Source organism: Perissodus microlepis, chromosome 7, assembly GCF_051167445.1.
Source record: "Perissodus microlepis isolate ML-2025 ecotype Zambia chromosome 7, ASM5116744v1, whole genome shotgun sequence".
Lineage (NCBI taxonomy): Eukaryota > Metazoa > Chordata > Actinopteri > Cichliformes > Cichlidae > Perissodus > Perissodus microlepis.
Window position 1 is genome coordinate 42,248,284 of NC_140467.1, and position 12,330 is coordinate 42,260,613.

The following is a 12,330-nucleotide window of genomic DNA, read 5'->3' on the forward strand; positions in this document are numbered from 1 at the left end:
CTGTCATTGGGCCAATGTTGTCAAGGTGACAGGCCAGACTAGGAACTCCCAAAAACAAATATTCACGATATTTAATGATAATTATAAAAATGTGCTCACGTTATGAAACATAGTGTTTGTGAGAAGACGTTTTTTTAAGACAACAAAAAACGATTAATTTTATATTTATTATATAATCTCATATAATATTTATAGATGAAAATATTACAGAAAACCTTTCTGCATTCATTGGTAAGAAAATGTACCAAAATAATACATAAAAATAAATATTAATTTTATAAAATGTCAAGTAAATTAATGCTTAATTTTTCACAATTTTTTGTCACAAAAAATGCTCATGTTTACCATTTATTTTTTAAAAACTGCAAATATGTATACATTTTTATTCCCCCCATTTCCCACTGCAAATAATGAAGTGTATTTCCCTCATTTGCATACTGATGCAAAAAAGTATAAACAAATCTATAAGAAAAAATGTAGATGCTAGGTTTTAGAAAGTGGGAAGTAAAGGAATTAATGATGTCTAAATAAATACATTTAAATATGAATCAATTAAATATGAACTTGAAACAGATACTAGGTACAAATGAAATGTATGGGTTTTTATACATACAATGTCATATTACCGATTTATGGAGTTGTTTATGTAGATTTATTTTTAGCCGTTTTTGTCCTCCATATCACCCCAGACTACAACTAAAAATGGGCTCGAAAGAATTTTATTTTTAGAATAATTGTTAACTAATTAGAGTTGCAACACAATTATTTTCACTGCTGATTTATTTATTTTATTTTTAAAGACAATCCTATATCTAAGACTGCTGACATACAAGTTTTTAAATTTGCTCAATGTGCCTCCTTTAAATAATTAATCTTTTATAAAGATCACAACTGTGAGCAACTATAACTTGTGAGGAAGAAAGCATTCTTTTACATTCGACTTTACACATAAATAAATACAAAGAGCAAATCTGAACCCACACTGAGTAAAGCCATAGACCCCCTGTATCGACAGCATGGGGACAAGTCATTAATATTTCCAGAATGTCCCTCTGTTGCCTCTTATGGCCTGAGTGGAAGACTGAGTAAACAAACCAGTCCAACGAGTGTTCTTCCGCTCTCATTAGGCCAAGCCTCAATTGTCACTCCCCGTCTGGAACGAGAGTCCCCCCTGCTGTTCTTCACCCATCGTCGCGCAGATGAGTCTACCCATCGTTAAACTGACAACCAACGTAACTGCAGGAGACCGGAAGGTGGGAGAACAGGTTTTACACTTTCTTTTTTATTATATTCCTGCCTCATCCGTCACTGGTCCGCTGAGCCCGTTGTATTATCTGACTCTCTGGTGGTGGAGGTCGTCTGCCCTCCAGTCTCCTGGTCGAGACTGGACTCCTGCAGATTCCTTCCCAATGTCTCGATGGGCAGGAGCCAAGATGCAACGCCAGCCAGCAGAGAGCAGCTGCAATACACCGACAGAGTCAAATACACAGACGTCCTGAGCAACACCTAGAACCAAAACACAAAAAGTGAGAGGCCAAACAGAGAAAAACACACCTCTTAAATAATAAAGAGCCTGACTGGACTAATTTAAATCTACCACAAGTCACAATATTGTCAAACTATCATATAGTTTATGATATTATTTAAATAATCACTGACAATAATGTTGGTTTTTGAACTCTAGTAAAACCATGGAGAAAGAAGTCGTTCACAGTCACTGCAGAGTCCTCTGTGAAAACGGAAATATCATTTCCTGATCATGTTAAGGCTGAAGTCCCAGTGTGATCACTTACATTTGAACATTTTCAATTCACCAGTTAAGAAATCAATCATTGTGCATACTGGGTGTGCTTTCCATGATGAAAGTGTTACCGGTTAGACAAATCGCGTAAGAAAAACAGGATAAACACTGTGAGTGAACTGTTACCGTAGAAGAAAAAGGCCTAGAAGGGGATAGTGGCCAAATCTAACTGAGGTTGATCCTGGTTTTTATTGGCCGAGTTCCAAAACTTGGGTGTGTCGAAATGACACAGATGCAGATTCACAAACATGTAAGCAGCATTACGTAATCCCACCTCACACAGTTTCACTGATTATTTTTCTTGGATACTTGTTTTTAGCCCTCAGTGATACAGTCTTTTGGTGAGTAACAGTAAGAGCAGACATTTCAATTTACAGTTTAATTTAAGAGGCCTATTGTAATGCTTTTAATATCTAATATGAGGTATGGAAATTATCGCTGCCACGCTGGATGCCAAATAATATTATTCAGCCGAGTTGAAAACGAGTCACACTGATTCAAAATTTACAATAACCGGACATTGTATTAGGTACACTTGCTTGTACTGGGTTTGACCTCCTTTTGCTTCAGAGATTTTGGCACGTGCATGACACAGTTGCTGCAGATTTGGCAGCATCTACATCCATAATGTGAATCTCACATCCAAAAGGTGCTGAGGTCATTTGAGTACAGTGCACTCAATGTCATGTTTAAGGAGATGATGAGCTTTGTAACATAGTGGTGACATTACCCAGCTGGAAGGAGCTATCAGAAGACGGCAGTGCGGTCATAAAGGGATGGTAATGGTCAGTTGGAACAAATGGTTTGTTCTGTTTGTTAAACAAGAACACCCATTTGCATCAACCTCGTCCATAGCTATTACACACTTAATCCAACAAACCACAACACAAGAAGATAAAACAAGTAGGTTCCTCTTATACAGACAGCACCAACAACTATGCCACGGTCAAGTCACTTAAATCATGTTTCTTCTCCATTGTGATGCTCAGTTTGAACTTTAACAGGCCATCTGGACCATGTCTACAAGCCTACATGTCACATGATTAGCTGATTAGACATTTATGCCAATAAATAGCTGGATAGGTTTACTTAACAACATGGCCATTGTGTGTATGCATTGTACTATTGCTGTTACATGTAATAGAGAACCTAACATCTTAGACCTTTAAAAAAAAAAAAAAAAAAGAATTTCATTTAGGAGATAGATTTGGACAAAATTTACTGAAAACATTTTATTAGCTTGTTCAAAAACACAAAAATAGGAGACTGCTTCATACCTGTGCCACAAAGGGTGTAACCAGGGCACCCAACCTGGCCATGGCACTTGACGTTCCCATTGCTAAAGCTCTGTTTTCTGTAGGGAACACCTAAACAAAAGAAAGAAAAGTCAGTGAGTACAGTTTGTCCAATTTGACCTGCCTGAAAAAAGAAACAAACAAACAAAATCTGCTAAATTGAAAAGTGATACGTACTTCTGGTGTGTAAACAAAAACAACTTGGTATCCACCAGAGATGAAGGCTCTGGCAATGAAGATGAAGATGGTAAGGGCTATCCTGGATTAATTTAAAAAAAGAGTTACAAATCAGCCTGGGTGTTTTAATGTCAAGCATGTTTGGGTTAGCTGCTGTTGTACTATGATATTAAAAAACAAACATACCTCCCAATGCAAGCGTATAACGGTAGAATACACAAGGAAAACATGAGGAAACACAGTGCCATGCTTTTCTTCCTGCCGATATAGTCCACTAGTAGAAGGACGACTAAAAAACCTGAAAGCAACATCAAAAACAAACGATCAACGACTGCACTCAACAGAAAGATGGAGTCATTCTCTTAAAGAGCACTTTTTTTGTATCTCGTTCTCTTTATTCTGAGAATGTACATGTTTGTATGCTATACTCTGCCCACCTTCAAATCACTGAAAAACGTCAAAGCATTGTCTTTAGTAGGCTTTATCAGTATGTAGACTGCGTATTAAAGATTGTCTTTGAGGTCTGAAAAGTGATATTGAATTGTATTAAGCATGCATTCTGTATAATGGCCAGCAGGGGATGCCTCCTGTAGTTACAAACAGACTTATAGTTGCATGGAAATCTAGAGGGAAACAAGCCAAGGGACTCTTTCTGTATTCAGTTTCAAAACACCAATACGGGGACAGAGAAAATGCGCATCTTGAAGCTTCACAATGGGACTTCCCTAAGAAATGAGTGATGTCATAGTAGGTTCATCTATCTTTAATACATACTCTTGTGGATTTAGAAAAAGTAGAATAAGGATGAACCACTCCCATGTGGTGTCTGGAAGCGAGAATAATCCCTGTCTCTGTCTAAGTCCTCACAATGAACATAACAGTGCAACAGTCTTTTTCAAAAAGACAAAATTATTATTTTGTGTGGCCGAACTAGACTTCACAACCTGCCTAAACTGATGTTATGCCCAGTAAATATAGTGAAGCGCGTATGCATGCCCATCCCCATCACTCTTGAGGGTGTCGTGTTGTGTCTCATTTCTAACTATAATTATTTATGAAGCCACACAATTCAGCTGCTCCTAAATTTCAGCTGTCTTTTTTTTTATTTATTTTTTTTTTTATTTGTACCTGAAGTCTATAATCACTTTTGTAATAAATGCTCATGCTTCCAGCTGATTAACCGTTAAGCTATTGCAGCTCAGAGCCACTAATCAATACACTGCATGTTGATCTGGACATGAACAAAAGGAAAGGTGCACGTCCACAATTAAACACGGATTAAAAAAACATACATTTCTTTATCAAAGTTTAAAAGAAATGAGTATTTCAGGGACATTTTGCAAACCAGTAATAGTTTTCAAATTCACTGTTTCTTTGCCACTTTTTCTACAGTATAACTACTATTAAGTTGATGGGAAATTACCAAAAAAAAAAATGGACATTTTCTCTATGTCAGCTGTCAGACTTTCAACTTAACTGCACACCACGCCTCTGACAGACTGCAAGCAGCGAGTATTTTACCTGGGAACTCAGCCAAGGTCGTCCATAAAAGGTCTTTGTAGTCGGCTGACGTTAAATATCTACATTCAAGACTGCAGTATGGCTCAATCTTGGCTCCTTGGGTCACTATAAGGAAGCATTTGGGATTTGTTCTAATTCAACAATTGAAAACATTAAAAGCAGCTCTGCACAAAGGAAGCTGTAAACATACTCGCGCACAAATCTCCAGCTTGGAACAGCTCAGTTGTCAGCAGGATAATCCCGTAATAGGAGAAGGCATTGGAAAACCTTTTGACAAAAGTAAAAAGATAATTTTTTTAGAACATTAGTTCTGCGAGAAGTTGAAAATAAAGCATTTAATATGTCAATCAGGTACTACTGTTACTCCCCCTTGCATTAGGAATCACATCACAGTCCAAACAGAGGATTTTAAGTATTGTTCCTGGTTCCCTGTATACAAGTCACTGTGGTAATGGTAATGCTATAACTGCCACAACAACAACAAAAATCGAAAACTTGATAAAATAAGGCCATGATGCCGAGCTGGTAACCACTGATTTAAAAATGACTCCCTTTAAATAGAGAAGGCTTATCTTAGAGAGTGTGTCACTTAAGCTAACCATATAAACCACAGGAGCAGCGTGGTCTTCCAGTACTGAGGAGCAAAGAGATCTTTGAACAGTCCACGTTCATTCTGAGTAATTAAAGACAAAAATAGAAAGTAGACATTTTATTTTGAACATTTAAGCACTGCATATATTTAGATTCATATCCAGAAAAAAAAAAATCTCATCCCCACCTGATTATAAGCGATCAGCCTGCCTTGAGGCAGGGTCTTCCCATTCTCTTTAGCAATGCGCGTTAAAGTTGCCATGGCTTTTTCTCGTCTTCCCGACAGCACATCAAAACGAGGACTCTCCGGCAACCACTTTGCAACACAGAAAACTGAGCTGAGTGACTTTCAACTTTTTTTCTATTTTGGCGGACCTCTACCCATCGCAGCCATACTTACAAAGCAGAAGCAAACAAAGATTGCCAATGGTACTGTGGATAAGCCGAGCAGCCACCTCCAACCCAGATCAGGCATTACCATCAAGGCCAGGAGGACCTCAAACACAGCACCGATTGCCCAGAATGCCTGATGCAGACAAACAGTTAGGATGATATAGTGCAGTGCAGCTAATCATATCAAAAGAGAGTTTATAAGACAATGACCGCAGTACCGCAATCAGCATAATGCAGATGCCTCTCGCCTTCATGGGAAGGAACTCTGAGTACAGCGTGACCCTAAAACAAGATTAAATCTTTATTTATGTTCATATTGTTTTCTTCGATATCGCTCATTAAGGAACTACTGATGTATCTTGTTATGCATGAAGGAAGAATCAAACTTACGACTGAGGAGCTCCTCCAATACCAAAGCCTACAAGGCCGCGCAGGAACAAGAGCCAGCCATACGCTGGAGCAAAGGCACTCAGCAGGCCGTAGTACAAAGTCCAGCACATACAAACTTTCAGACCCTGTTTAGCACAGACACATATACAGGAAATACATGAGATCATTTACAAACCTCATGAAATCATGTATGAGAATCATAGATGTGAGACTCACTACTTTTCTGCCGTACTTGTCGGCGACATTTCCCCAAATCGGTGAACTGATCCCCATCCCGATAAAAACCACCTGTTCCAACAAAAAAATAAAAAAAAAATAGGTCATTGACTATGTTATATAATCAAAAATCTCTAGTAAAGCAATAAAAGGTAAAGGGACTTTACCGATGTTATGAGTGCCACTTTATAGCTGGGGAGCCTCCACTCACAGTGCAGCTGGGGCCCCAAGATGCTGAGGATCATCATCTCCATGGCATCTGCTACCTGAGGGAGAGCATCCAGTTAGAGATGTGCAGTATCTGCACATTGATGAAGCTGTTTGGGCTTATTTTAAGATTTATTACCCATGACAGTCCAGTGAGGAAAGAGATTTTCCACTGAAACTTTCCAAATCCGATTGCCTCCAATGCATCATCCACTGTAAAGGTTTCTGTTAATAAAACACATCGGTCACTGCATGATCAGTCTCAGAAACAAAACCCGGCATTAGCATGTTATTCAGTATCACACACTCAAAGGTCATTTTACATCTTGGACAGTGTGCTAAATTCACAAGGTTTTTTCAGCACCGTTACACTTCATTGCCTTGTGAAAATATATAATAAAGGAATCAAATTTGATGCATAACAGATTAAAACAAAGCAGTTCTTCTGTTTTTATGTTTTAGGCCAGTTAAAAACAGGACATGGCCAATATAAGATGAGTCTACTTTCATGTGTAATTAACCCATATCCACATTTACATTTATCAAAATCCAATCCAGCTGATCAACACTGCTACAAAGGGTCTTTCTATGTTAATACTTTCTAATGCCCTTCTTACTTTACCGCCACCACAGTTCCACACACAACAATTAAAACAAAATAACAATTATATTGTACACACCTTCGGGTTTATTAGACCCAGAGGCGGATGAAGACTGCGTAGCCTCTGCGTCAAAATTTGAAGCTATGGTGCAAATCTCAGCGTCTGTGCCCTGGTCCTCATCAGTTTGACCCACAAAATCTGCATCACCCCTAAGTGCCATCACACAAGAAGAAGACATGAAAAAAAAAGTTTCTCTTTCATAGTTTGTCTTTCAGGGCTAAGTGCTATTTGCACTTAGCCCTGTGCTATTTGCACTTAGCCCTGTGGCTCACACTCCGGTATGTAAACATAGCAGGTCCTTCCTTGAAACAGCCAAGACAACTTTGATGAGGTTACAAAAGCAAGAAAGCTCATATTTCTCGTGTTTTTCTCTTTACCACTGTTCAGAGTTTCTCCAGCGCTTGTAAGAGATCTTTGCTGTTTTGGGCCAGTTGTCCATTTTGTCGTCACGGAGAGCACTGAGTTCCAGCTCACAGCGCACAGGTGATTTGCGGACAAACCTGCTGGAGCAGTCACTTCAACTTTTCAAGGAGACACCCAATCAGAGAACAACACCCGCAGGGCGGAGAGGGGAGGGGTTAGAGCAGGAAGCAGAAGTGCCGTGTGGTCAAACTGGCTTCTGGTCAAAGAAGCGATCCCATTGGATTAAAACGAAGTACTATCACATAATTGATCAATATCTTTAAATAGATTGTCAAAGGAACCGGAAGAAATATTCCAAGACTTTAATGTCCCCACGAAGTCTTATTTGTTGTTCTAAGCAGAATTTATTATTAAAAAAAAAAAAAAAAAAGGTATCGACCAGAACATATCTTGGAAATGAAAGTTTCTTTTTGCATTTCAAGTTGATGCTATATCATCATTATGTGGTTGGTTGTTGTTTTTTTTAAGTTTCTATTTGTTTTGTTTTATTTGTTTTTTACTCTAGTGTAAACTGATCCCCTAGGAGCTTGACTCCAAGTTTCCTGATTGGTCGAAGCTGAGCTGGTTAACCTGAGAGCAGGTTAGTTTGATGCTAATCTCACTCGGTGGTACAGACCGTTTATGGACAGATAGCAAAAAGAGCACTTAGGTCTTTATGACATTATATATTAATGATAGGTTACATTTAAATAAATATTAAGGTTAACAGGAGATTATAATTTTTAATTAAAATTTTTAATGTTGAAAGAATTGCTGATGTTATTGTATTGTGAGGTAAAATAAACACATTCTGGGAAACACTTAAGACAAAGCAACGATTTCCTGCTTAAAGCGGAAGCGTAATTCATATCATTGGATTAGATCCAGCTAATCTCAGATTTATACTGGAGTAATTAAAAAGTGCATCCCAGACAAGAGCTCGGTTCTCAGGAGTTCGTTCAAACGGCAAATTTTCTTATAAGTAATAATATAAAGAAAAACAAACCCACCAATCCAGGCTTTTTCCTGTTACTGCAAATAATTACAGTGCACTACAATCAATCAAACACATAAACTTGAAAAATAAAGCTCATATAGCCTACTTATAGATTTTAATGTGGTGATCAAAATTTAAATTTAAATTTGTGGACTTTAAGTATTAATATTATTATTATTATTATGAAAGAATAGGAGCTAAAAGCCAGGCAAAGACTTTCTTTGATTCATATAGCCTACAACAGTAACTTTATTTATACCAGCACTGCGCTCCAGTCATTTGCAGCTGAGTATCTGTCATAACCTGTGGCCGACAGTAGGTTGTGCTGTCACCCTCTACCCAAAAGCCAGTCATGCTATGGAAAGGATGCTGCTGTCTGTTCACTCACATTTTCATCATGTCAAATAATGCTGTTTATTTTCAGAAGCTCACTGAGAAGAAACTCAATTACGACTTCTTCTTCATCTTCTTGTGGGGCTTGCTAAGGGCTTTTGAAGCTTTGACTACTTCTCAGGCCCCCTGCTCCTCTGACTCTGGGCTCAGGGTTGCATTTTGAGTACAGGTTTAAGTAGACTATTCATCACCTTTGATTGAAATAACAGTGCTGAAATGTAAATGTTGCATACATAGAAAACATTACACTAGTTGTGAAACTTGAACAGCTGCTGGGTTAAAAAGTAAAAGAGTACCTTCTTGAATAGTTCAGACTGTTGGGAGTAGCTGACTCCTTCAGTTCTCAGTACCCTTGTAAGTTAATAAGGCCAACCTGAAAATAAAAGCTGTTGAAAAGTAGGACGCTGTGAGGACATGCTGAGGCTGCTGCATTATGGGACGGCTGTAAATACAGTGTATAGGTAGAATATACAGTGTGCCACACTGTCCCCTAGTCAGCTGGGTGCTCGGGCTCACGCAGAGCAGTACAAAATCTCAGCTGAGATTCTCTGACTTGCACAGCGAACTGCAGCATGGAGCAAAAGGTAAGCTTTGAAATCTACAAAAAAGACAAAACATTTCAGATCTATGAGCGCTTAGTTTAGCAGAGTCAGTCGTGTTTAAATACCTTAAACAGTTTGCTGCTGCTCACTTATTGTGTCACTGAAGGCAACGCTTCTAAAACTGATAACCTCACAGCTGGTTTTGGCCTTCAGGGTCCTGCCCTGGTCACAGCAATCTGTTTACACAAATAAGGAATTATCTGAATGTTTAATAGTGTGTGAGCATTTATTTGAACAAACAGTGTTTTGAGGATACCTGAGGTCACTCATCCTTCAAATCTTTAGAAACCAGATCTGAGTCATTCTGAATTATTGCCTTGGTTCAGTTGCTGAAGAGATGCAATGAATCTTATCAACAAGACTTGCTTTATAACTCAGCTATGACACTGGCAATAACAGTAAGCAGCTTTAAATAACAAGAACTGCTCCTGCTTGTACAACATATGATAGATAGTGTAAGATCTCTGTTTTCTTGTTGTAAGGTATAAAATTGCACTTTAAATGTCAGGCATCCAATTTAAAACAAATCCATATTCTCACTTCTTTATTGATTTAATGCTAAAAAAAAAGTATTTGAAAAAAAATATTTTCAACCATAATTGTGTGTAATCACTTCAGGAATAAAATGCCAAAGGAGTTGTCATTTTTCCATAAGACATGGCCTCTGTGGCACAGTGTATAAGGAATCCTCTTCAAAGAAATCTCTCAGTTGTTGCATAATGGATTACATTATGTTAATGGCCATTTTACCAGAATGCTCTCTTATGTCACCGTGCGATTCTTCCGATCTTCAGGTAGTAATGCAAGATGCCTTTGTTGATGGTTGGAGGAAGCAATGTTAAATTTTAAAGAGAATGAATGAGAGGGCAACGTTATACGTGTCACAACCGAGCCAGCTGACCCACAAGAAAAAGAAGACACCGAAGCACCAGATGTGATCTATTATGATAAAACTGCTCAGTGTATCGGAAAGTTTGGGGATGTTCACTGGTGCAAGTTCCAGCATCATCTCTCTCCAGTCAGCCTGGTGCTGCACAAATTAAATTAAATTAAATACACATACACCTCCTTCCTGCCGGCTTGTTTAGGGTGAAGCGGTGTCTTAGCCACATGCGGTGAATGTCAATTTAATCATAAACAAAAAGTGGTCAAACAGATTCAAATATTTGTTTAAGATTTAACTACAGATATGTTTTTGCAGCTCTTGGCTCCTTATTTTTTCAACAGCTAACAAAAAATAATTGGGACTTTATTAAATCAGTGCCGTTGCTTTACATAATCACGTGAAATCAGTTTAGAATTTTTAAGTGTAACTTAAAAACTTTTTTCCAAACTGGTGTGATCATCCGCTCTCTATAGAGCACCAAGTAATTAGTTTGAAATGCATCTGCCTAATCAAAGATCAGTAATCGAATACCTGCGCTGTAATTTTGTGGGGAGGAGGGTGAGAAGGGGTCTTTGGGTGGATAAAGTTACTGCATCCTTGTATTACATAGCTGCACACGCACACACAGTCATGCACACACAGTCATGCACACACGCATCTACATGCATGCACTATCTTCCTTAAACACACAGCATAGCTGTTCAACACTCAGGTGAAGCGCTGAATGAGTGTTTGCTGCCTGCTCCATGAAAGTTTAAGTAGACCAGTCCTTCCATAGCCAGGCAGCTCATTACGGCCTCATTACCAACAATGCAGGGACTCCAGCCCTGCAGGAAGCAGCAGTGCCACCCTCCTCCACCTCCACCTCCTCCTCCTCTTAAGCCAGTCTGTTCCTAGTTGTGTTAACAGGACAGCTCCAAGCCAGTATGTGGATTAGAGACCAATGAGCATCAAAGCAGAGAATCGATTACTGGTTACGTACCTGTGCTGACTTGAAGAAACTGCACTATGGAAGAAATCTTCAATTACTAAAACTGCTGTCCTGGGCTGTGTCTGCCCGACTTACATACATGTGGACTGAAGTTCAGTGACATTTGGATTTATCAAGTTCATCACAAAAGACTGACCCAACAATGACGCACAAGCCTTTGGAAGTCAAGGAGGTAACTAAACTTGGATGCAGTTGTGTCAAAGCCACAGTCATGCAGTGTTTGTATGACTGGAGCAGTAAAATGAGACAAAATGAGAAAGATTTGGTCTCTCTCTAAGGGTTAAAGATGCGTTATGATTATTATGATCGCTCCAGCATAATAAAAGACAACTGTGTAATATCAGATATTTTATTGGCACAGAATATGGTGGTGTAATAGCTATCCCTGTTTTTTGTTTTTGTTTTTCCCCCCTCACACAGCCCGTATTAATCTTCTTTTCAGCTGATGGAGAAGTTCACAGTTTTTTTTCTAATATTTTTTTGTTTTTTGGCAAAAAAGCTCTAAACACGCCTCATAAGACTTCCTCAGGAAAGTGGCACATTTAGTGCCTTGAGAGGCCGATACTTCCCTCAGGAGTGTAGAAAAAGACTAAAATAGGTTTCAAGTAAGATGTGGTGGATGTGTGTGTGTGTGTTTGTGTTCATGCATTTGCATTTCTCATGGTGTCGAGACATAAATCATCTAAGGGTAAAGACTTGTTTTAAAGTTAAAGTTACAGGATGAAAAGAAAACTTAATGCAGTTTTGAACAGAATCCAGAAATTATTACTAATGCTGTGCAACTGTAACCATATGCTGTATATGTT

The 12,330-nt window shown here is 38.6% G+C and overlaps 1 protein-coding gene across 2 annotated transcripts; it reads right to left on the minus strand.

Annotated features, from left to right (window-relative positions):
- Positions 1-295: 295 nt before the first annotated feature.
- Positions 296-7,801, minus strand: svopb (SV2 related protein b). Of its 2 annotated transcripts, XM_084935178.1 has the most exons (16): positions 7,631-7,801; positions 7,272-7,402; positions 6,731-6,816; positions 6,552-6,650; positions 6,385-6,456; positions 6,169-6,293; positions 5,997-6,060; positions 5,786-5,911; positions 5,573-5,701; positions 5,394-5,467; positions 4,985-5,061; positions 4,795-4,899; positions 3,460-3,571; positions 3,274-3,355; positions 3,079-3,168; positions 296-1,506 (listed from the first exon to the last, which is right to left on the minus strand). In XM_084935178.1, the coding sequence occupies exons 1-16, from the start codon at positions 7,690-7,692 to the stop codon at positions 1,306-1,308; spliced, it is 1,635 nt and encodes a 544-aa protein (XP_084791304.1). In that variant the 5' UTR covers positions 7,693-7,801; the 3' UTR covers positions 296-1,305. The 2 variants fall into 2 exon arrangements, with proteins under 2 accessions (XP_084791304.1, XP_084791305.1); XM_084935179.1 differs by lacking the exons at positions 7,272-7,402; positions 7,631-7,801 and having other exon boundaries at positions 6,552-6,646; positions 6,731-6,818.
- Between the last annotated feature and the right edge of the window lie 4,529 nt (positions 7,802-12,330).